Here is a 21,023-nt window from a genome sequence, read left to right on the forward strand (position 1 = left end):
GCTCGCCTTGTCCTTCTTCTTCGAGCGGCGTTTGCGTTCGTCGTCTCCTCCCGCGTCGTTCTCCTCGTCCGAATGACAGCCCGCGTCGGCGGCGAGGAGCAGGTCCGTCGCGTCGTCGTCGTCGTCGTCGTCGTCGCCGCGGCGGCGGCGGCGGCGGCGGCGAGAGCCGCGGCCGCGCGACTTCAGGTCCGCGTACGCCATAGCGTGCGACGCGGCGGCCCACTCCACGGGCACGGCGACGAACGCGAGCGACCACGCGGCCCAGAAGACGCACTGATCCCGGGTCGTGGCCGACAGCGCGGGCAACCTCGCGACGCCCTTCGCGGTGAGACACGACGACGAGATCGCCGCGACCGCGATCCTCGCGCGATGCAGCCGCGCCCTCGAGCGGTCCGACGGCGCGACCGTCGAGAACGCGATCGCGGCGTAGAGTAAGCGCGCGATCGCGAGCGCGGCGACGTCCAGCAGCGACGACGTGACGTCGTACGCGTCGAGCAGGAAGGGAAGCGAGGGCGCCCATCGTCGCGAAGAGCCGCGGAGATCCGCGCTCGCCTGCTTCCATCGCGCGCCTCTCGGGACCGTCGCGAGGTAGAGGACGGACGCGGCGAGGACGCACAGGAAGACGACGGACGTCGTCAGGCGCGCGTCGGCGCCGTCGCGCGCGGCGAGCCGCGCCTCGCGGCGCTCGCGCGCCTCCTCCTCGGCGTCGTCCTCGTCCGCGCCCATCTCGGAGTGGCGCGAAGCCGTCGTTCGTTGTGCGTTCCATACAAAACAAGTTTATCGGTCAGTTGAAAGGAGACGCGATCGATTGTTGAAACCGAGCGGTGGGTGAACAAAAAAAGTATGCACCTAAATCTCGTCAGGTCTCCGGACGATGAATGAGGTGAATTCACTCCAGATCTGCGCGCCGGCAGCCTCGGCGATCTCGCGTCGTCGTCGTCGCCGCCGCACACGACCGACACGATGGCGTCGTCCGACGACGCCGTCTTAGACCCCGCGAGGTGCACCGCGGGGGGCAAAGGCATCGGCGGCGGCACCGCGCTCGCGCCGGTGAAGTTCACCGTCTACGCCTCCGATTCCAAAGGGACGAAGATCCGTCGAGGCGGCGCGAGGGTGAACGTCAGCGTCGTCCGAAGCGGCCTCGGCGGCGGCGAGGTCGTCGCCGCGGAGGTCGACGACCACGGCGACGGGACGTACACGTGCACCTACGCGGTCCCCTCGCGCGGGGATTACAGCGTCAGCGTCGGGATCGGCGAGGAGAACGCGCCGATCAGCGGATCGCCCTTCCCCGTGTTCTTCGCCGCCGCGCCCGCGGCGCCGGCGGCGCCGGGGGTCCTCCCGGGCGCGCCGGGGGTCCTCCCCCCCGGGATGCTCCCTCCCGGCGTGATCCCGCCCGGCCCGCCGGAGAGAGACGGCGCGCCCGGCGCGGTGGGGGTCGCGCCCGGAGCCGCGGCGACGGCTCCGGCGATCGCTCCTGAAGTAGCCGCGGAGCTCCAGAAGACGCTGCACGTCGGCAACCTCGCCCCCGGGGTCACCGTCGAGCAACTGCGCACGATCTTCGCCTTCTGCGGTGTCGTCACGGACTGTCGCATCGCGAACGAGAAGGCGTTCGGGTTCGTCGAGTACGCGACGCACGAGCAGGCGCTGGCGGGGCTCGGACTCAACGGCCTCGCGTTGGAGGATCGACCGCTGCGCGTGGAGATGTCCAAGACTGTGCGACAGATCAAGCCCGGGATGCCGCCGGTGATGATGCCGCCCGGGATGGTCCATCCCGGGCTGGACCCCGCGCTCTCCGCGGCGGCCGCGAGCGTCGGGCTCGCGCAGACGCCCGCGGCGGCGGCGGCGGCGGCGATGTTGCTCAATCCGAATCTCACGGCGCAGCAGCAGCATCAGGCGCGGACGCTCGCGGCGCAGCAGCAGCAGGCGATTCTGTTGGCGAACGCGGCGGCGGCGGCGGCGGGGAAGAGCGCGGCGGAGCGCGCGGCGGAGATTTCGAGGCGGCTGAACGGCGGCGGCGACGGCGGCGGGTCGAAGTCGCGGTCGAGGTCGCGGTCGCGGTCGCGGTCGAGGTCGAGGTCGAGGTCGCCGAGACGCGGCGGCGCGCGAGGGTACTCCCGCGACCGCGGTCGCAGCCGCAGCCGCAGCCGCGATCGCCGGCCGTACGACCGACGGAGCAGGAGCCGGAGTCGCGACCGCGGCGGCGGAGGAGGAGGATCGCGCCGAGGACGACGCCGAGGCGGTCGGAACCGAAAAAACCGAGGGAAGGACCGGAGGGGGCGGGACGCGAGCCGGGACAGGGCCGCGAGGGATCGGAGCAGGGAACAGGGCGGGGGCGGGCCGAAGCATCTGCGCGACCTGGTGGAGGGGAGCGCGAGGACGCGGTCGCCGTCGCCCGAGCGCGCGAGGACGAAGTCGCCGCCGTCAGATCGCGGAGAGGCGGCGCCGGCGCCGGCGCCGGCGGCGCAGCCGGGCGGAGAGAAGCCGGCGGCGGACGTCGGCGTCCCGCCAGGGATGGGTCTCGACGCCGCGCCCGCGGAGTGAACGCGCGCGCCTAGCGCGATCTTCTCCTACAGTATCTATCCTAAAGCTACCACTACCCACCGCGGCGGAGCGTCCGTCGCGACGCCGACGGAATCACGTCGCCGCGCCGACGCTCGCCAGCGACCTCAGCGCTTCAAACTCCGCGTACGCGTCGTTGAACGCGTCCGCGCGCTCGACGTCCACGAACGACGCGGCGACGCTGACGCTCACCTCGTCCCCGACCGCGCGCGCGGTGTGCCACCAGTCCGGAGGCACGACGAGACACTCCCCCGCGCGGACGTCGACGGTGATCCGCTTGGCGCGCGCGAACGCGGGATACGTCTCCAAGCACACGCCGCCCGGCTTCGCGAGCGCCCTCGCGGGGATCTCGCTTCGGAGCCCGCTGCCGCCGCGCGGGTACAGACGCGCACCGTCGTCCGGGTGGAACAACGTGAAGCGTTTCGCGCCGTGCGCTTGCATCGACGCCGCGGCGACGCCGCACGTGTCGCGGTGCAGGAACGGAAACCCGTCGCACTCGGGGCCGCACACGAAGAGTTCGTGCCAGCGCCGCCAGCTGTCCGGGCAGCGCGGGACGAGCGCGGCGTCCGCGAGCGCGTTCGCGCCGAAGAGCCGCTCGGGGAGGCGCAGCTTCGCGGCCTCGCGCGGGAACCACTCGTGCATCTGAAGGTTCCGAAGGTACCGCGACTTCAACCTAGACCGCTCGGCGTCGTCGTCGTCGTCGGCGGCGGCGGCGTTCGACGACGACGTCGACGACAGCGCGTCGAGGAAGTCGCCCAACTTGGCGTCCGCGCGATTCGCCGCGGTGACGTCCAGCGGCACGATCACGTCCCCGTACGTCGCTCTCAGGTACGCCGGCGTGAGGTGCGTCGGCGCGAACGCGGCGTCGCGGATCACGACCGGGACGCGCGGGACGAGAAACCTCGCGCGGAATTCCTCGCGCGAGATGGAGCCGTCGTCCACGACCGCGACGCCGCCTCGGAAGACCTTCTCGCCCGCCGCCGCGCTCGCGGGGGCTTCGTCCAGCAGCTGCTTGAACTCCTCGGCGTCGATGCCCATCAGCGCGTCGAACGGGTCGTCGTCGTCGTCGTCGTCCGCCATCGCGTCGCGCCGGCGGACGCGCTGGGCGTTCTGATCTGACGGTGCAATGTCGCTGTCGGCACCTTGATGAGCACGCGGCGTCGATGTCAGGTCAACCCTAGATCCGACGCGCGTCACTCTCTCGCGCGCGCGACGCCATGTGGCCGCCGACCGTGGGCGCGCGCGTGCGCCCGGTGATCTCCGCCCCGGAGACGGTCACCCCCGACGGCGACCCGGTCCCGACGCCGGGCGCGGGGCCGATGTGGGCGCGGCTGCGATACCCCGCGCCGTCGACGGGCGACGACAGGCTGCTCGCGACGGTCGCGGACGTCGAGGGCCTCGACGGCGACGGCGGCGACGCCGCGGGCGTCGCCACCGCGAGCGTCGTGTGGGAGGACGGGACCGAGGAGGACGGCGTGTCGCTGCGCGCGCTCGGGCCGCGCCGCGCGGACGACGCCGACGCGAAGGACGAGGAGGAGGAGGAGGAGGAGGCGTCGGGGTATCGTCGATCGCGATCGCGCGCGGAGGCGTCGCGCGCGCGCGGCAACGACCGCTTCCGCCGCGGCGACGAGGCCACCGCGGCCGCGGAGTACGTCGAGGCGTGCGCGTGGCTCATCGCCGCGATCGGGCCCGCGCGCGCGCGCGCTCTCCCGGGGCGGGAGAACGACTGGAACGTCCACGAGAGCATCGCGGACGCCGCGGCGGTGGAGCGCGCGGCGACGACGACGACGACGACGACGGCGACGGCGACGAAGAAGAAGGCGCCCGCGCTGACGCCGACGGTCGGCATGCGCGTGCGCGTGATGGGCGCGGACGGTTCGTCCCGCGCGGGGATGGTGTCCTACGTCGAGGAAGACGACCGCGTCTGCGACGTGATGTTCGACGACGACGACGACGGCGGCGGCGGCGGCGGCGGCGACGACGACGACGACGACGAGGAAGTCGGCGTCCCGTTCGACCGACTCTTCGGCCTCGGCGGAGATGCGACCGCCGACGCCGCCGACGCCGCCGACGACGACGACGCGAGGCGATCGCGAAGGGAGGCGGCCGCGACCGCGACCGCGCGCGTCGAGGACGTCGTCGCGACGCTCTCAGACGTCCTCTTGAACGTCGCGCGGTGTCACCTGAAGCTCTCGGCTTCGAGAGCCGGCGGGTCGTCCGCCGCGCACGCGTGCATCGCCGCGTGCACCGCGTCGCTGTCGCTGCGAAGGAACGTCGCGGCGCTGTATCTGCGCGGCCGCGCGCGGACGATCTTGTGCCAGTTTAAGCGCGCCGGGGAGGATCTGATGGCGGCGCTGGAGGTGCACAAACGCAGGCGGATCGCCGCGGATGGCGAGCGGCGTCGCGGCGGCGGCGGCGACGCGGGGGACGCCGAGACGTCGCCCGCCGCCGCGACGACGAACGACGACGACGACGACGACGACGAGCTCGACCCCGACGATCCTGACAACGACAGCGGCGACGACAACGGCATCGAGCGCGGGTACGTCGACAGCGACGACGAAACGGACGAACAGCGAGCGTTACGCGCCGAGGAGGAGCGCGCGTTTCTCTCGGCGCCCGTCGTGAACGCGTTCGCCGGCGGCGACGACGACGACGACGCGTCCGCGACGGATCCGGATCCTGACGCCGACGGCGCCATCGCGCGCGCGGACGTGCTCACCCCCGCGGTCGCGGCGAAGAACGCTCTGAGCGCGATGAGCTCGGGGGAGAGGGAGACGCGCGTCGCGCTGCGCGCGTTGAAAGCGGCGGCGAGGCGGAGGGCGGCGGCGGACCGAAAGTTGGCGAAAGCTGTGCTCGGGCACGTGCGCGCGTCCGGCGTCGACGCGGGATTGGATCCGAAATCGGACCCGCTCGCGCGCGTCGCGCCGGTGAGGGACCCGCACGAGATGAAGGGGGGCGTGCCGCTGAGTAAGATCGGCGAGGTGTTCAGGGATCACGTCGTGGGGAAGGTCGCGCCGGTCGTGCGAGGACGCGGGTGCGTGGTTAGCTGAAATAAGAGGGCGTAGATTTTGTGGCCATTCCAAACAACCATCGATCAGTTGAAAGGGGACGCGATCAAATGTTGAAACTGCGGGTGGGTGAAAAATTTTCTCGAGCACTGCACTCTGAGAAAAAGAAGACGACTTTGAAAATCCCGCGCGTCCCTTCGCACTCCGCGCCCCGCGCGTCTCGCCATGGTCCTCGGCGATGACATCGCGTTCATCGTCGCGCGCCTCAAGGAGCCGCCGTTCGGCGGCGCGCGGTACGCCTCCCTCACCGGCCCGTCCCTGAGCGAGCTCGGACCCGACGCGACCCGGGAGCTGTGCTTCGACGCGTTCGCCGCGATCGTCCCCGCGTGGGGCGACGACGCGCGCGACGCCCGCGGCCACCACGGCGGCGAGGACCCGCTCCTGGACTTCCTTCGACACGCCAAGTACGCGCCGCCGCCGTCGACGGACGCGCTGACGATGCGCGCGGGGTTCGCCGCGGGCGAGCACGACGTCGTCTTCCCCGCGCTTCGGTTCGTCCTGAGCGATCTCGATCGATGCGCGAAGCGCGCGTACGTCGGGCACTTCCTCGCGGACGTCCCGGTCCCGCCCGAGTTTACGCGCGACGACGACGTCCAGGAGCTGATCCACCAGAGGCACGAGCTGCAGCGGCAGTTCGTGGAGATCCACAAGGCGGTGGACGCGGCGAGGGCGACGGGGAAGGATCCGGTCAAGCTGAAACAGCGCGCGACGCAGTTGGAACGCGAGAAGGAAGCCATCGCGTCGCGCGTCGCCGTCGTGAAGGGCAAGATCGCGTCGAGGGTGGACGACCGCTCGCGCGTCGCCGCGCTCACGCGCCACGCGACGTCGCTCCGCGCCGCGCGAGAGGAAGAGATGGAGCTCGCGAGGGCGCTCCGAGAGCAGTACGAAAAGAAGGACGCGTCGGACGCCAAGTACCAACGCGCCGCGGTGCGACTCCGCGAGCATCGCGCGTCCACCGCGTCGGGGAACCCCAACGCGCTGATCGCGGCGCTGTCGGACGAGGTGGAGAACGCGCGCGCGCTCGCGAGGGAGAAGCTCCCGGAGGCGCTCGAGAAGAAGCGCGCGCGATCAGTCGCCGTCAAGGAAGTGTTGGCGTCCGACGCGCGCGCGGACTCGGACCTGCGGCGCGCGACCGAGGACGTCAACGCGCTGCAGGCGGAGACGAGGGAGCTCGAGGAGAGCGTCGCGGTCCTGACGAAGGCGCGCGACGCCGACGCGGCGCTTCGGCAGCAAGCGCAGGTGGCGAAGAGCGTCGCCGCGAAGAGAGACGCGACGCGCGCGAAACGCGACAAGCTGCGGGCGCGGCGAGACCGGCTGACGTCGGAGTACGAGACGGGGGCGGTGCGGACGGAGGGCGGGGACAACACGGGGGGGAGGACGCGCGGCGCGGGCGGCGGCGGGCTCGACGAGGAGATGCGGCAAAAGTTCGAGACGGTGAAGGCGAAGCTCGCGAGGTATAAGCAGCTGAAGCGGGAGCTGGACGAGGTCGCCGCGGAGGCGACGACGCTGGCGTCGACTGAGGAGATTTTGCGCGAACGCCTGTCGCTCGTGTCCGGCGACGTCGCGGAGGAGGAGCGACGCGCGGGCGTGACCGGGTTCGCGGCGGCGTCGGAGACGTTAGAGGAGGTCTCCAGGGCCAAGGCGAGCGTTGACGAGCGGAAGGGCGAGGCGCTCGAGGAGATCAGCGCGTTCATCCAGGAGATTAACAAAAAAGTGAACGAGCGGAAGGGGAAGCTCGCGCCGCAGATCAAGCGCCTGCGCGAGGCCAGGGCGTCGCACGCGGAGCTCGAAGCTCGGCACGCGGAGAAGAAGGCGGCGTACGACGCGACCGCCGCGACGCATCGGTCGACGTACGACGCGTTGGAGCGCGAGGTGAACCGAATGAAATCGCGAATGAAGTCGGACGAGGGACGCTTCCGCCTCGCCGACGTCGAAGCCGCGCTCGTGGACGCGCACGTGCGGCGCATCACGAACGGGCGAGACGCCGCGAGCGTCAAGGCGACGTACGTCGCGCGCGTCGAGGCGGCGGAGGCGGAGGCGAAGCGGCTGAAGCAGAGACAGAAAGAGGTGAAGGACGCGGCGGACGGCGGCGTCGACGCGATGGAGATGATGAAGGATCTGCACCGGCTGATGACGATCAAGCTGAGCGCGGCGAGGCGGCTCATGGGGGAGACGCGCGGGAGCGAGAGCGTCACGAACACCGGCGCGAACGTGCTGAGCATGTGACGATCGACGAGCGACGACGACGCGCGCTGTGCTGTTAGCTGTTAGCCACCGTCGCGCGCGATCGAAATCGAAATCGAAATCGAAATCGAAATCTAAATCGAACGAGCTCTCTCTATCGCGCGTTGACGCGCTCGCTCACGGCGTCGACGAGGCCGCGCGCGAACCGACCGGGCTCCGTCGCGGACAGCGCCTTCGCGTGTTTCGTCGCCCCGCGGCGGATCGTCGCGCCGAGTTTCGCCGCGAACAGCGACGCCGCGCCCGTCGCGTGCGCCGCGCGCTCGCGCAGCGACGGCGGCGCGGCGACGTCGAGGCTCGCCGCCGCCGACGGCGACGCCGTCGACGCGCCGCCGCCGCCGACGCCGCCGACGCCGTCGACGCGCACGCACTCCTCCCACGGCCATGGAGGCGCGCGATTGTCCTCCTCCCCCGCGCCGACGACGCTCCGCAGTCGATTCACCGCGTCCCCCGCGTTCCACGCCGCTCGCGCCGCCTCCGTCACCGCCCCGCGCGTCGCGGCGTTCATCTCGAAGACGTATATCCCGTCCGCGCCGCGCGTCGCCGGCGTCGGCGTCTCCATCGCGCCCGCTCGCCACGTCCCGCACGCGACGACGCCGCTCGCGTCCGTCGCGACGCCGAGCCCCGCGCGCGCGCCGCGTCGAAACCCGCCGACGTAGCGATCGTCGCCGCGGGTCCATACGCCGAAGCCGTCCTCGCGCCCGTCGACCCACTCGCCCGCGTATCGCGCCCCGGAGACGTGGCGCTGGCACCCGACGCCGTGGCGCGCGCCTCGTCGCCACGTCCCCTCGTATGTCCACGTGGATGACACGTGGCGGCCGAGCCCGTGCCGTCGCCCGTCTCGCGTCTCGCCGTCGTACACGTCCCCGCACTCGAGCGTCGTCCTCCCCACGGCGCGCGCGTCCTTCGGGAACGCCTCGCGCGCGTCGCGGCGACCGGGATCCGCGTCCGGCATCTCCTCGCCGAGGAGCCACGGGTACGGGTACGCGCCGAACGCGCCGTGCTCGCGCACGGGCAGCGACAGAACCTCGTGCAGCGCGCGCGGCGGGATGCGCTCGCGGAGCGACAGCGCGCGCTCGAGGACTTTTTCCACCGCGTCGTCTTCGTCTTCCGTCGTCGTCGTCGTCGTCGTCGTCGTCGTCGTCGTCGTCGTCGTCGTCGTCGTCGTCCTCGGCGCGAGCGTCACGTCGACGTAGTTCCCCTCGACGACGGAGACGGCGACGGCGACGGCGACGGCGACGTCCTCCGCCGCGTCCTCCGCCGCGCCGCCGCAACGCCGCAACGCCGGAAGCGCGCACAGCCGCGAGTGCAAGGCGCCCTCGACGCCGTCCCACGACACCGCCTCCGACGCGTCCTCGCCGCCGCCGCCGCGCGCTATGCGTAAGAGCTCGTCGCGATCGCCGACGACCGCGGCGGCGGCGACGTAGAGCGAAAGGCTCGGGTCCGACGCGATGAACGCGTCGAACAGTCGCGCGACGTCGCGTTTCGAGTCGAGCGAGTGCGAGAACCACGTGAGGAGCCACGACAGCGCGAAGTGGCAGTCGCCGACGCGCGTCATGTCCGCGCAGTCCGCGGCGGAGAGCACCACGAACTCGTCGTCGTCGTCGTCGTCTTCGTCCTTATTATCATTCGTATCCTTAACCTCGCCCACCGCTTCCTCGTCCTCCTTCGCGCGGCCGGCCCCCGCGTCGCCGCGTCGCCGCGCGGCCGCGTCCGCTGCGAACGACGACCGATCCGGGAACACGGCTCGATGCAGCTCCGGGTCCGCGACGGCGACGAGGTGGGGCAACAGCCGCAGCGTCTCGAGCACGGGCTCGACGCCGTCGCCCGCGACGCAGTCCCGCAGGTGCCCGCGAAGGAGGCGCGTCAGGACCACCTCCGCGACCGCGAACCCGCACTGCAGCGCGAGCGTCGCTGCGACGTCGTGGAGGCCTTGGTAGTACCTGGCGCGAGGGTTGCGCGCGACGACGCGCTTCAGCATCCGCGCGAGCGCGTCGCGACCGGACGACGCGGAGGGCGACTCGGACGACGGGAACCAGTGCGAGCGGTGGACGTCCAGGTCGATCTGTCGCGCCTCGGACGCGGGGAGCGACGCGTCGTCGTCGTCGTCGTCGTCGTCGTCGTCGGGATCCGCGCCGAGGAGCGCCGGCCACGCGTCCGCGCGGGTCGCCTCGCGCCGCAGCCCGCGCGCGCGCGCGATGGACGCGAGCTCGGCGATCGCGACGGGGCGCGACGCTAAGATCCTGATGAACGACGAGACGAGACGAGGAGGACGGAGGGGCGCGCGACGATGAGACGAGATCGAGCGAACGACGAGCGTGCGACCGAACGGGTGCCGTTCGACGAGAAAAGACGAGGCGCGACGGCGCGAGGAGGCGCGACGGCGCACCTCCGTATCTCCGCGTCGGCGGCGGCCTCGGAGGCGGCGTCGCCCGGGCCCGGCATGACGGACGACGACGAGGTGGGCGCTCGGCGCCGCGGGCGACAGTGAAGACGAGATCCACGCTCGGGGCGGGCGCAACATTATATTTTTCCGTCGTCGTTCAAAGTCAGTCCGCAGCTCTCTCTCGCGTCCAATCGATCACTTCTTCTTCCCCTTGCCGCTCTTCGACCCGACCGCGCTCCCGCCGCCCTCCGCGCCCTTCGCGACGACGAACGCGAGCCCGCCCACGACCGCCGCCGCCGCGACCGCGAGCAGCGCCCGGAGCGCCCCGCCCGACCCAACGCGCCTAAGCTCGTCGCGCGCCTTTTTCCCGCGCCACGCGCTCTGCAGCTTCGTCGCCGCGACGTCCTCTTTCACCTTGTGCGCGTCGATGTCGAACTTCTCGCCCGGTGGGACGACGATCGCGTCGCGGAACCGCTCGAAGTCGATGAGCAGCCGCACGGAACCCCCGGACGCGCTGCCGTCTTTGCTGAAGAGCTTGAACGTCTTATCGATGGCGCCGTTGTTGACGACGTGCGCGACGATGTTCTTGACGAAGATGCCCGCGTTGGCGACGACGGCTTTGCCGCCCATGACGCTCTCCTTCTGCTTGTACAGCTGTATGCGGAACTCGCCGGCGTATGACGCGGGGACGTTGCTGCGGGGAGCGCGAGCGCGTTGGGGGGCGGGTGGACGCGCGGCGTCGGTCAGAGGAGGGAGAGACGGGCGCGAACGATCGATCGAAAAGGGAAACAACAGAACAAGATCTCGTGCGGCCGCGCGAGGACGGACGACGGCGACGACGGCGACGGCGGGCGCGGGGAGACGCACAATTTCATGGACTCGTCGAAGTTGATGACGTTCTCCACGACGCGCTGGACGGACGTCTTCGCCTTCTGGCGAACGTCCGCGGACTCGCGAAGCTCGACTGCGCGAGGAGGGGAAGGGGCGAGTTGAGATTAGTTTGAGGCGCGCGCGAGTCGTTCTGTTCGTTCGACACGGCGGGATGCGAGGCGACGCGAGACGCACGTTTCACGCTGACTTGCTTCGGGCCCTTCTCCTCCGGGGGGAGATCCGCCTGGACGACTGCGAGGACGAGCGCGGGGGGAGAGGGGACGGCGCGTCAGTCGACGGACGAGGATCGAGGCGTCGCGCGCGCGCGCGCGCGCGCGAGGCGTCGTCGATCGAATGGAAAAAAAGATGGAAAGGAAAGAGGACGTTGACGAAGTCGAGGCGGGCGAGGGCGCTCGACGCGATTCGAATAGCCGCGCGGGCGCGACGTCCGCGCGGCGCGTCGGCCGGGGAGTTCGATCGCGACGAAGCTCGCGCGCGACGCGGACGCACCGGTCACGGTCATGATACCCGCGATGACGGTCGCCATGGCGCGCGCGGGAAGAGACGCGGCGCGCGCGATGGAACGTTTGAGCGCGACCGCTTGTGAAGGCACGCAGCATTCGATCCGAGCTGGAGAAAACAGACTCACACGCGAAAAGTGTGGTGGAATATGGGCCCGTTTTTAACCTGCCAACAAAAAAACGTTGACCGAAAGTGCCGACAGCTGATGAGCGATCGATGATGTTCGTCGCTTCGTTGCCCGGATCCCGACACTCGCTCGCGCGCGCCCACTCTCGTGGACCCGCGGCACGCTCGATATCCACCGCCTCCGCCCGCGCCCTCGCACGCGCGCGCAGACCACGACACGCGCAGCACGCGCGACTCGCTAACGCGCGCACGTCTTCACGCGCGTCATGCCCGGCGTCGACGACGGGTACCGATGGAGGAAATACGGCCAGAAAATCATCAAAGGCGCGCCGTTCCCGCGGTCGTACTACCGATGCACGAGCGCGAACTGCCCGGCGCGGAAGCACGTCGAGGGCGACCCTTCGCTGTTGTCGTCGCTGACGTACGAGGGCGAGCACAACCACGAGAAGCCGGCGCCGGGACGAAACGCGAACGGTGCGTCCCTCCGTCCGTCGATCGCGAAACCTCGTCGTCCCGCGGCCTCGGTCAACAACGCGACGACGCGCGCGCCGCGGCCTCCCGCGGCGTCTCGCGCGCGCGCGCGGCGGCGCGTTCCCCCGCGGCGTCCATCGCGTCGTCGTCGCCGCCGCCGCGACGAGCGTCTTCGTCCTCGCCTCGATACCCCGCGTCCGCTCGCGAGGCCGCGACCGTCCCTCCCCTCCCCCCGCGCGGTGACTCACGATCGCGTCCGTTCGCTTCGTCGCGCCAGGCTCGGTGAAGAAGAAAACCGGACCCTCCGGCGACTCCGCGAGCAAGCCCGCGTTTAAGAAGCCCGCGCCGTTGACGGTGTCCGACCGCAACAGCAGCCACCGCGCGCGCGACGGCCGAGGCCTCACCCCGGGGTCGCGCGGCGGCCAGTTGGACCGCGCGTTCACGCCGAGGTTCTGGGACAAAGCCGAGGCGAGGGCGGTGGAGACTCTCGAGGCGCTGTCTCCGCGGAGCCGCGACCGCGCGTCGCGGATCGCGCGCGACGCCGCCATCGCGGCCGCGGAGAAGGCCAACCCGGGGCGCGCGCATCGCGGCGGCGGCGGCGGATCCAACGCGCCGACGCCGGGGGGGTCGCAGTTCCTCGGCGACCTCCCGAGCGCGCTGCCTTCGGGACGCCGCGACGGGAAGCGCGCGCGCGGCGGCGACGGCGACGGCGGCGGCGGCGGCGGCGGCGACGGCGACGGCGGCGGCGGCGGCGGCGGCGACGGCGGACCCCGGTCCGTCGCGTCGCGAAAGAAGCTCAGGCGACCGCCCGCGCTGAAGCTGTGCTCGGATCTCTCCGCGCCGGACGAGGCGGGGACGCCGCTGCTCGCGCTCGGAGGAAGCGACGGCGGCGTCGTCGGGAACGTGCCCGGGTTGCGGAGCGATGGACGGAGCTTGCGAAAGGCGGTTTTAGAAAAGTGGGTGACGTCGCCGCGGGACCCGGTGCCGACGCCGAACACCGCGGAGACGCCGCTGGACCCTCTCGCGTTCTTGACGACGCCGCGGTAGGGCATCGGCGCGGAGAGGACGTGTGTTTGTGTTGTTTGTGTGTTGGGGGGGGGGATCCAGGGTGTGTTCTGTAGAGCGCGCGTCGCGCGTACGTGTACAGTACCAAAACGACGCCGTCTGCGCTACTCGCGTTTCGTGTTCGGCTTCGTCCGCTCGCTAGTGTTGTGTCGGACGCCGCGTCGGTCGGATCTAATCTCCCTTGCCCTTCCCGCCTCTTCCTCCCGCTCTCTTCGCGATGCTCTGCCCGGGGTGGGGCGGTCGCGACGCGCCGCCGACGCCGCCTCTCCCCCCTCCCCCGCCGCCGCCGCCGCCCGCCGCCGCCGCCGCCGCCGCCGACTTCAGCTTCCCGAGGAAGCCCCCGCCCGCGCCGCCGCTCGCGACGTTCGCGCCCGGGACGATCGCCGCGCCCGAGGCCGTCGCCACTCTGGGCGGCGACATCAGCGCGCGGTCTCTTCCTTGGAATCCCCCCTCCTGTCTTCTCCCTCCCAACGACGACCCCGGCTCGCGCATCGCGAACTTCTTCTTCTCGCGCCCGTCGCCGACGCCGCCGCCGCCGACGCCGCCGCCGACGCCGCTGCCGCTCGCGGCGAGGCTAGAGCTCCGTCGCAGGTCGCTGTCTATCGCGCCGACGCCGCTCGAGAAGGACGGCAAGTCGCCGCCGCTCTGCGTGCGCGCCAGCGTCGCGACCCCGCGCGGCGACCGTTCCCCGGCGCCGTCGTCCAGGCCGTAGTACCCTCGCAGCGCCGCGACCGCGGGGGTCACCGTCGGCGCGCGCGCGCCGCTCCCTCGGCGCGGGCCCGAGGACGCGTCGTGCATGCCGACGACCGCCCGCGCGCGGGTCGCGCGCGCACCCGCCGCGACGCGGACGCGGACTGACGACGACGAACGCGCGCTTCGATCCAACGAGATGACTAGACTGAACGGAGCTGCGTGGCGGAAATAATAACAACCATCAGATCGCCTGGCGGCACTCCACCGCTCGCGCGCCGCCGCGCGTCCTCCGCCGCGGTCTGGGTCATGACGTCCGCGCCCGCGAGCATGGCGGGAAAGCTGTGCGTCGTCACCGGCGCCAACTCTGGGATCGGTCTGGCGCGTCCCCGCGACCCGGACCACCGGCGGCCGAACGGCACCCTCGACCCGCCGACGTCGTCCTCGACGCTCGTCGTCGTCTCGCTCTCATCGTCCGTCGCGACTCATCGCCGCCTCCACGTCCCCCGTCTCCTCCTCCGTCCGCACCGCAGGAAATCGCGCGCGAGTTCGCGTCCAGGGGCGCGCGCGTCGTCATGGCGTGCCGCGACCGCGCGCGCGCGGCGTCCGCGGCGAGCGACATCGTCGCCTCCACGGGCAACGACGCCGTGGAGGTGCGCGAGCTCGACCTCGCCGCGCTCGCGTCCGTTCGATCGTTCGCGTCCGGGTTCGAAGGCCCGCGCGATGCCGTGGACGTCCTCGTGAACAACGCGGGGGCGATGTACAAGACGCGAACGAGCACGGCGGACGGGCACGAGCGGACGTTCCAGGTGTGCTGCCTCGCGCCGCACCTGCTGTCGCGGTTGATGTTGCCGTCGCTGAGGTGCGTTCTATACACTGGTCCCCATACGACCGCGTCGGCGTGGTGAACGCCGATCCTCAAGGACTTTTCCCGGCGCGTCTCTCCGCTCATCCCTCCCTTTCAATCCCCGCCATCGACGCCTTTCAACTCCAACTGACGCCTATGAACTCCACCCCGACATCGCTTCGTATGGAACGACCCTGAGACGCGCGGCGAAAAACGCAGGCGACGCGCCGGGCGCCGCGCGGATCGTATACGTCGGCTCGAAGCTCGAGAAGACCGGCGACGTCGCGAAGCGGCTCGTGTGGGCGTGCGACGAGAACGGCGCGATGACGAGGGACCCGAGGGAGATATTCCAGAGCCGGGGAGGCGAGCGCGGCGAGGCGGCGGCGGACGGCGCGGCGGACGAAGGAAGCGACCCGTTCGCGTTCGACACGTTCAAGACGTACGGCACCGCGAAGCAGGCGGCGACGGCGCTGACGCTGACGCTCGCGAGGAAGACGCGCGCCGCGCACGGGGACTCCATCGTCGTGCACGCGTGCACGCCCGGGATGGTCCGCACGAACCTCTCGCGGTTCATGCACCCGCTCGCGTTTTACGCGTCTCAGCCGGTGCAGTGGGCGCTCATCAAGTCGCCGCGACAGGGCGCGTCCGCGCCGGTGTACTGCGCGACGTCGACGGACGCGGTCGCGCGCGAGCACACCGCGGGGTATTTCGGCACCGAGAGCAGCTTCGCGGACGGGCCGGTGTTAAAGTTGGAGCCGTCCGACGTCGCGAGAGAGGAGTCCGTGGGCGAGGAGTTGTGGCGCATCATGGACGCGTTGCACGGCGAGGTGGAGGGCGACGGTCTGAGATGAACGTTAGTCCATCATAACGCGCGCGTTCGCAATGGCGATAACAATACGTCTTACTCAATAGACTACGCGCGCGCGCGCGGGCGCGCGCGCTCACTTGTACAGCGGCTCCGGCGCGCACTTCGGATCCTCGACGTCGCCTTCGATGCACCTTCGAATCGTCTTGATCCACTTTTTCAAATCCTTCTCGCCGCTCGGGACGTACAACCGAATCGGGTCCTTCTTCTTCGTCGGGTCCACGATCTTGATCCCGTGCGGGCCTTTCCCTTTGAAGTCGTGCCCGGCGTCGCCCTCGTTCTCGAGGACGTACCCGCCGCGATACAGGTCGACCTTCTTCGGCATCAGCTCTCCGTCCTCGTTTTTCTTCTTCAGACAAAATTCGTGCGCGAGGACAAACGTCTCGTGCTCTTTCCAGTTCGTCATCCCGACCTTGTACTTCGTCTCCCCGGCCTCTTGCCACTCGAGCTTGCCCCGTATCTCCTCCTTCGGCTTCCCCGGAGACTTCCGTATCGCGAGCGCGTCCAGCGCTTCGACGTACTCGTTCAGCGAGTGGTCGTTGATGAACGACCCGGAGAGTTGAATCGCGCACAGAGACGCGCAGTCCGGCTTGACCCTCGCGACGCTCCCTCCCGCGCACGTCGGCCCTCTTCGGAGGTGGTAGACCACGCCGGGGACGTAGAACGTCGGAGCGGGCGCGTCGTCTTTCGACGCGTCGCCGGCGATGAACATCCGCTCGCCGTCCGCGGCGCCCGCGGGCGCCTCGTCGCCCGCCGCCCTCGTATCCCCATCGGCGGACTTTTTCTTTCCAAAGCCGAGCTTCGCGCCGAACGACTTCGCCAACGACGTCGTCGCCTTCGCGCCCGCGACCGCGCCGCTCTTCGCCGCGCTCGCGGCGCTCCCCGCGGTCGCCTTCGCGCTTCCCCCCCTCGTGCCCTCCTTCGTCGCGGCCGCGAACTTCTCGCCGAGGTAGCCCGCCACTGAGGACGCCTTTCCGACGACGGCGCCGACGCCCACCTTGGTATACGCCGCCGCCTTGCCAGCCTTGGAGGCGTTGAAGTCGTCCGTCGCCTGCGAATACCAGTCGATGCTCTGTATGCGCACTCTCAGGTCGTCCACGTTCTGCCGCGACGCGCGCGGGACGACGTCGTCGTGAAGGACGACGGACGTCATGAAAGGATTTTTGACGTCGGCGCCGGCGGCGACGCACGCCGACAGATCCAGGCACGCGGGCGTCGCGAACGCGACGCAGCGCATCTTCGGGAAGTGCTCTCTGAGGAGGATGGACACGATCGCGGCGCTGCCCGCGCCGAGCGAGTGCCCGGTCACCGTGAGTCGCGCGCCGGAGCCTATGCCGTCCATCGCTCGCTTCAGCTTGACGAGGCACTCCTTGAGGAGCCAGTCCGCGGCTTTTTTCATCCCGCGATGCGCCGTCGCGCCCTGGAACTCCGGAAGCGCGCTGTCCAGCGGCACGGGCGCGCAGTCGCCGTCCGTCAGCGCGTCCGCGGCGCCGGAGGTCCCGCGGATGATGAACATCACCTCTTTCTTCTCCCGGCAGTCGCTCACGATGTACGCGGGCTCTTGAAACGCCGTCTTGTTGTCGTGATGGATCACCTCGTGTCCGTGACGCTTCATGAATTTCGCCACCGCGTCCTTGTCCTCCCAGTACGCCACCTGCGACATCGCGCACAAGACGCGGAAGTCGTCGAGGACGTCCGGCGACGGCCCGGGGCCGAGGTCCCCGGGCTGCGGCTTCGAGCACGTCGCGGGGTCGGACTCCCTGCGCTTGCTCTTCTCGTGATCCCACAGGTACACGAGGCCGACGGTGACGTCGCCCGCGCTGAACGGTCCGAGCGCGCTGAAGTTCGACTTGAGCGCGCCGCCCACGGTGGCGTAGTCGCTCACCCACTCGGAGCCGTACGCGCTGTACGCCGCGCCGGCGAGCCCCAGGAACATCGCCATGGCGCCGCCGTCTCGGTGGGAGGGGGGGAGGGCGAGGCTCGGTGGAAGACGGAATGAGATGAAGAACGTGACGCGGTTCTGTTTGGATCGCTCTGATCGTCGTCTGAAAAAAAAATGCAACCGCCGCCGCCGCCGCCGCCGCCTCACGTGCGCGACGCCTCACTCGCACGCGTCCTCGAAGCAGATCCTCCTCAGGACGTCCGTGAGCGTGATAATCCCGCACAGATCGTCTACGGCGACGTCCACCCCGCCCACGGTCCGCGCCGCGACCGCGCTCGCCGCGACCGCCGCGTCGCCGTCGCAGTCTCTCAACACGAACGCGTGGTGCGCTCGCGCGTCGGAGAGCAACCTCACCGCGGACGCGAACGTGCTCGACCGATGACAGAACACTAATCGCGGCGGCGGCGTGGGAGTGGGAGTGGGAGGAGAACGAGAAGAAGAAGAGGAAGAGGACGCCGCGTCGTCTTCGCGCACCTTGGCGAGGTACTCCCGCAGCGGCATCGCGAGCGAGTGCCCGCGGAGGACGCCGCGAACGTCCGACGCGCTGACGTTGCCCGGGGTGGAGTTCAAAGGCGTCAGGTGGATTTGAAAGGCGTCGAGGGCGGGGATTGAAAGCGAGGGGTGAGCGGAGAGAAACGACGGCAAAAGTCCTTAAGGATCGGCGTTCACCACGCGAACGCGGTCGTATGGGAACCAGTGTATAGAACGCACCTGACGTTACCCACCACGTCCTTCGCGCCGCCAGCTGTACCGCCGCCGCTCACATCGCGGCCCCTCTTCGCGCCGACCGCCGCCGCGGCGCTCAGCCCGCGCCGCGTCATCTGCTCGAACGCCTCGAACGCGGGCGAGTCCGCGTCGACGGTGAACACGACGCTCTCGTCCAGGCGAAGGTCTCGCAGCGTGACGCGTTCGAGGAGCGCGGCGAGATCGGCGTCTGCCTCCGCCGTTTCGGACGACGCGTCGCGTAGGAGCGAGCGGACGACGTCGGACATGGAGACGATGTCGCCGTGCGTGATGCCGCGCGCGTTTGTCGCGCGCTCGTGGGTGTGTAACGCGTCCTCGAACGGCGTTACGCGTCGCATCAACGCGACGCGGTGACACGTGGGGCCGGAGGGATCGTCGTGAAAAAATCGCGACGCCACAAGCGAAAGCGCCGAGACGCCGTCAAACGACGGGTCGTCGGGGGCGAACATCACGCGTCCGTCCTGCCAGTTGACGGGGGACATGATCTCGCTCACGGGGAGGGACGGCCAGTTCCACGCCTCGCGCGCCCGTTCGAGTTCCTCGCGCGACGGTTCGACTTCCGTCGCCGCGCCGCCGCCGGCGGCGACGGCGGCGAGTCCGCGCACGAGCGTCTCGCGCGCGTCTTCGTCCGCGCCCCTGGACACGAGGTCGAGCACGACGTCGTTCACGGACAGGAACCCTCGGTATCGCACCGCGCGCGGGTTCTTCTTCTTCTTCTTCTTCTTCTTCTTCTTCTCCTTCTCATCCTCCTCCATCTCGTCGTCGTCCTCCTCGTCGCGCTCGGTCACGAGCGCGGAGAGGACGCCGCGTTCGGACAGCGCGCGCAGGGCGTCTCCGACGCTGTCTTTCGCGTCCACGACGAGGACGCCGTCGACGTCGCGCGACGCGCGCCGCGCGGCGGTCTTCGCGCGGACGAGGTCGCCCACGGTCGTCGTCGCGAGGACCTCTCGCAGGCGCGACACGAGTCGCCGCGCGTCCGCGTCCGCGGCGCGGGGGCGCGGCTCCGCGGTCGGAGGCGCGATATCCGCGCGTCTCGTCGCTTTCGCTTCGCCCGCCGCGGGGGTGCGCAAAAGCCCGCTCGCGTCCTCCTCCGCCTCCGCGCGCGTCGCGTTGAGTCGTATCGCGCGGTCGCCCGCCACGGTCCGGATCCTCGGGAGCGACGACGTCATCCTCGAGCGAGCGCGCGCGCGTCGCGTTCGAGTGACGGCGGGCGAGGCGGACGACGCCCGTCGTGGTCGAGGACGACCCGCCTCCCTCTCGCCTCGGACAGGTGCCTCGGACGCGCCGACGAAAAGAAATCCGCCAGCTGGCGGAATAAGATTCTCGAAGGCGTCGCGTCGAAGACTGGACGAGGCCGCGGCGCCCAACCGTCGTCTCCTCACTCTTGGTCCCCCGCCGCACTCGCCGCCCCCCCCCCCTCCTCTCTGAGGATGTCTTACGGCTACGCCGTCCCCACCGGGGTCGTGATGCAGCCGCAGCAGGTGATGATGGCGCCGCAGCAGCCCGGCTACTTCGTGCAGCCCACCTACGCGGTGCCCGTCGGCTACGCCATGCCGGCCGCGACGGATCCCGCGTGGGAGCAGTTCAAGGCGTGCGACATGGATCACAACGGGACCGTCTCCCCGAAGGAGCTGCAGAACATGCTCGCCGCGACCGGGCTCGTGCTCAGCATGCAGACGTGCGCGCAGCTCGTGAAGCTTCACAACAAGCGCTCGAACCCGAACGACTCCACGCCGGACGCGCTCAATTACGACGAGTTCAAAGAGATGCAGACGTTCCTAAACAACGTGCGGGGGTCGTTCGAGCACTTCGACAGGTCTAAGAACGGCGCGCTCGACGCGGGCGAGTGCACGCAGGCGCTTCAACACGCTGGGTTCGGGAACGTGGAGCAGACCGCGGTCGCGACCGCGATGAAGGCGTTCGATCCCGACCAGTCCTTCTCGCTGTCGTTGGATCAGTACATCGCGTTTTCTCTCTTCTTCTTCGGCGCGAGGAAGGCGTTCGACGCGTTCGATCGCTCGGACGCGACCCAGGTTGGGAGGATCACGATCGATTTCAACCAGTTCGTGTACGCGATGTCGATGACGCGCTGAGTCGAGTCGACGCGTCGGGCGCGCGCGCGCGTTCCATGAGATAGATGCTCAGTTTATTTCCTCGTAACAAACGTCGGCGCCGCTCGACGTCGTCACCCGAGTTGGTTCGCGTCTCGTCCCTTCGCGTCCGCGTCCATGTTCTCCTGTATCCACCTCGCGAGCGTGCCGCTTCCGTGGCCGTACCCTCCCGGTAGCGGACGGTAGTCCATCGTCTGCGCGAGCGGCTCCGGGCCCCACCGCGCGGGAAACCGGCTCGGCGTCGACTCGGAGCCGCCCGCCTCGCGTCCTCCTCCTTCCTCCGTCGCGGCGCCGTCGCCGTCGTCGTCGTCGCTCTCGGCGACGTCCTTCCACGCCGCCGCGTCCGCCAGCGGCAGCGCCTCACCCTCCCTGCTCGCGCGATCGAGCACTCGGCACGCGCGGTGAAAGTACCGCGGATGTAACACCCCATCGCGTCCGACGCCCGGCGTGAGCACGAAAAACGCGACGCCGTCGGCGACGGCGGCGGCGACGTCCACCCACACCGCGACCTGC

At 70.4% G+C, this 21,023-nt stretch overlaps 13 protein-coding genes across 13 annotated transcripts; 6 read left to right on the top strand and 7 right to left on the bottom strand.

Moving 5' to 3' along the window:
• Positions 1–963: 963 nt before the first annotated feature.
• On the top strand, positions 964–2,541 carry MICPUCDRAFT_51223 (uncharacterized protein; the record flags this gene model as incomplete). Its single annotated transcript, XM_003061446.1, has 1 exon — positions 964–2,541. One exon carries the CDS (start codon positions 964–966, stop codon positions 2,539–2,541), a length of 1,578 nt encoding a protein of 525 aa, XP_003061492.1.
• Positions 2,542–2,634: 93 nt separating this feature from the next.
• MICPUCDRAFT_51224 (uncharacterized protein) lies at positions 2,635–3,639 on the bottom strand (the record flags this gene model as incomplete). The annotated part of the gene is made up of 1 exon (XM_003061683.1): positions 2,635–3,639. The coding sequence occupies one exon, from the start codon at positions 3,637–3,639 to the stop codon at positions 2,635–2,637; it is 1,005 nt and encodes a 334-aa protein (XP_003061729.1).
• Positions 3,640–3,776: 137 nt separating this feature from the next.
• MICPUCDRAFT_51225 (uncharacterized protein) lies at positions 3,777–5,612 on the top strand (the record flags this gene model as incomplete). The annotated part of the gene is made up of 1 exon (XM_003061447.1): positions 3,777–5,612. The coding sequence occupies one exon, from the start codon at positions 3,777–3,779 to the stop codon at positions 5,610–5,612; it is 1,836 nt and encodes a 611-aa protein (XP_003061493.1).
• Positions 5,613–5,795: 183 nt separating this feature from the next.
• On the top strand, positions 5,796–7,956 carry IFT81 (intraflagellar transport protein 81; the record flags this gene model as incomplete). The annotated part of the gene is made up of 1 exon (XM_003061448.1): positions 5,796–7,956. The coding sequence occupies one exon, from the start codon at positions 5,796–5,798 to the stop codon at positions 7,854–7,856; it is 2,061 nt and encodes a 686-aa protein (XP_003061494.1). The 3' UTR covers positions 7,857–7,956.
• A 12-nt stretch (positions 7,957–7,968) lies between these two features.
• MICPUCDRAFT_51227 (uncharacterized protein) lies at positions 7,969–10,395 on the bottom strand (the record flags this gene model as incomplete). The annotated part of the gene is made up of 1 exon (XM_003061684.1): positions 7,969–10,395. The coding sequence occupies one exon, from the start codon at positions 10,393–10,395 to the stop codon at positions 7,969–7,971; it is 2,427 nt and encodes an 808-aa protein (XP_003061730.1).
• Positions 10,396–10,452: 57 nt separating this feature from the next.
• Positions 10,453–11,674, bottom strand: MICPUCDRAFT_48277 (uncharacterized protein; the record flags this gene model as incomplete). Its single annotated transcript, XM_003061685.1, has 3 exons — positions 10,453–10,951; positions 11,125–11,221; positions 11,638–11,674. 3 exons carry the CDS (start codon positions 11,672–11,674, stop codon positions 10,453–10,455), a joined length of 633 nt encoding a protein of 210 aa, XP_003061731.1.
• A 240-nt stretch (positions 11,675–11,914) lies between these two features.
• On the top strand, positions 11,915–13,293 carry MICPUCDRAFT_62997 (WRKY transcription factor; the record flags this gene model as incomplete). Its single annotated transcript, XM_003061449.1, has 2 exons — positions 11,915–12,249; positions 12,524–13,293. The coding sequence occupies exons 1-2, from the start codon at positions 12,042–12,044 to the stop codon at positions 13,291–13,293; spliced, it is 978 nt and encodes a 325-aa protein (XP_003061495.1). The 5' UTR covers positions 11,915–12,041.
• Positions 13,294–13,482: 189 nt separating this feature from the next.
• Positions 13,483–14,109, bottom strand: MICPUCDRAFT_51230 (uncharacterized protein; the record flags this gene model as incomplete). Its single annotated transcript, XM_003061686.1, has 1 exon — positions 13,483–14,109. One exon carries the CDS (start codon positions 14,107–14,109, stop codon positions 13,483–13,485), a length of 627 nt encoding a protein of 208 aa, XP_003061732.1.
• A 201-nt stretch (positions 14,110–14,310) lies between these two features.
• On the top strand, positions 14,311–15,699 carry MICPUCDRAFT_51231 (uncharacterized protein; the record flags this gene model as incomplete). The annotated part of the gene is made up of 3 exons (XM_003061450.1): positions 14,311–14,457; positions 14,535–14,880; positions 15,068–15,699. The coding sequence occupies 3 exons, from the start codon at positions 14,311–14,313 to the stop codon at positions 15,697–15,699; spliced, it is 1,125 nt and encodes a 374-aa protein (XP_003061496.1).
• A 90-nt stretch (positions 15,700–15,789) lies between these two features.
• MICPUCDRAFT_51232 (uncharacterized protein) lies at positions 15,790–17,692 on the bottom strand (the record flags this gene model as incomplete). The annotated part of the gene is made up of 1 exon (XM_003061687.1): positions 15,790–17,692. The coding sequence occupies exon 1, from the start codon at positions 17,653–17,655 to the stop codon at positions 15,790–15,792; it is 1,866 nt and encodes a 621-aa protein (XP_003061733.1). The 5' UTR covers positions 17,656–17,692.
• A 122-nt stretch (positions 17,693–17,814) lies between these two features.
• On the bottom strand, positions 17,815–18,156 carry MICPUCDRAFT_51233 (uncharacterized protein; the record flags this gene model as incomplete). The annotated part of the gene is made up of 1 exon (XM_003061688.1): positions 17,815–18,156. The coding sequence occupies one exon, from the start codon at positions 18,154–18,156 to the stop codon at positions 17,815–17,817; it is 342 nt and encodes a 113-aa protein (XP_003061734.1).
• A 164-nt stretch (positions 18,157–18,320) lies between these two features.
• MICPUCDRAFT_51234 (uncharacterized protein) lies at positions 18,321–19,568 on the bottom strand (the record flags this gene model as incomplete). The annotated part of the gene is made up of 1 exon (XM_003061689.1): positions 18,321–19,568. The coding sequence occupies one exon, from the start codon at positions 19,566–19,568 to the stop codon at positions 18,321–18,323; it is 1,248 nt and encodes a 415-aa protein (XP_003061735.1).
• A 297-nt stretch (positions 19,569–19,865) lies between these two features.
• On the top strand, positions 19,866–20,492 carry MICPUCDRAFT_41664 (uncharacterized protein; the record flags this gene model as incomplete). The annotated part of the gene is made up of 1 exon (XM_003061451.1): positions 19,866–20,492. One exon carries the CDS (start codon positions 19,866–19,868, stop codon positions 20,490–20,492), a length of 627 nt encoding a protein of 208 aa, XP_003061497.1.
• Between the last annotated feature and the right edge of the window lie 531 nt (positions 20,493–21,023).

This window comes from Micromonas pusilla (genome assembly GCF_000151265.4).
Source record: "Micromonas pusilla CCMP1545 genomic scaffold MICPUCscaffold_10, whole genome shotgun sequence".
Classification (NCBI taxonomy): domain Eukaryota; kingdom Viridiplantae; phylum Chlorophyta; class Mamiellophyceae; order Mamiellales; family Mamiellaceae; genus Micromonas; species Micromonas pusilla.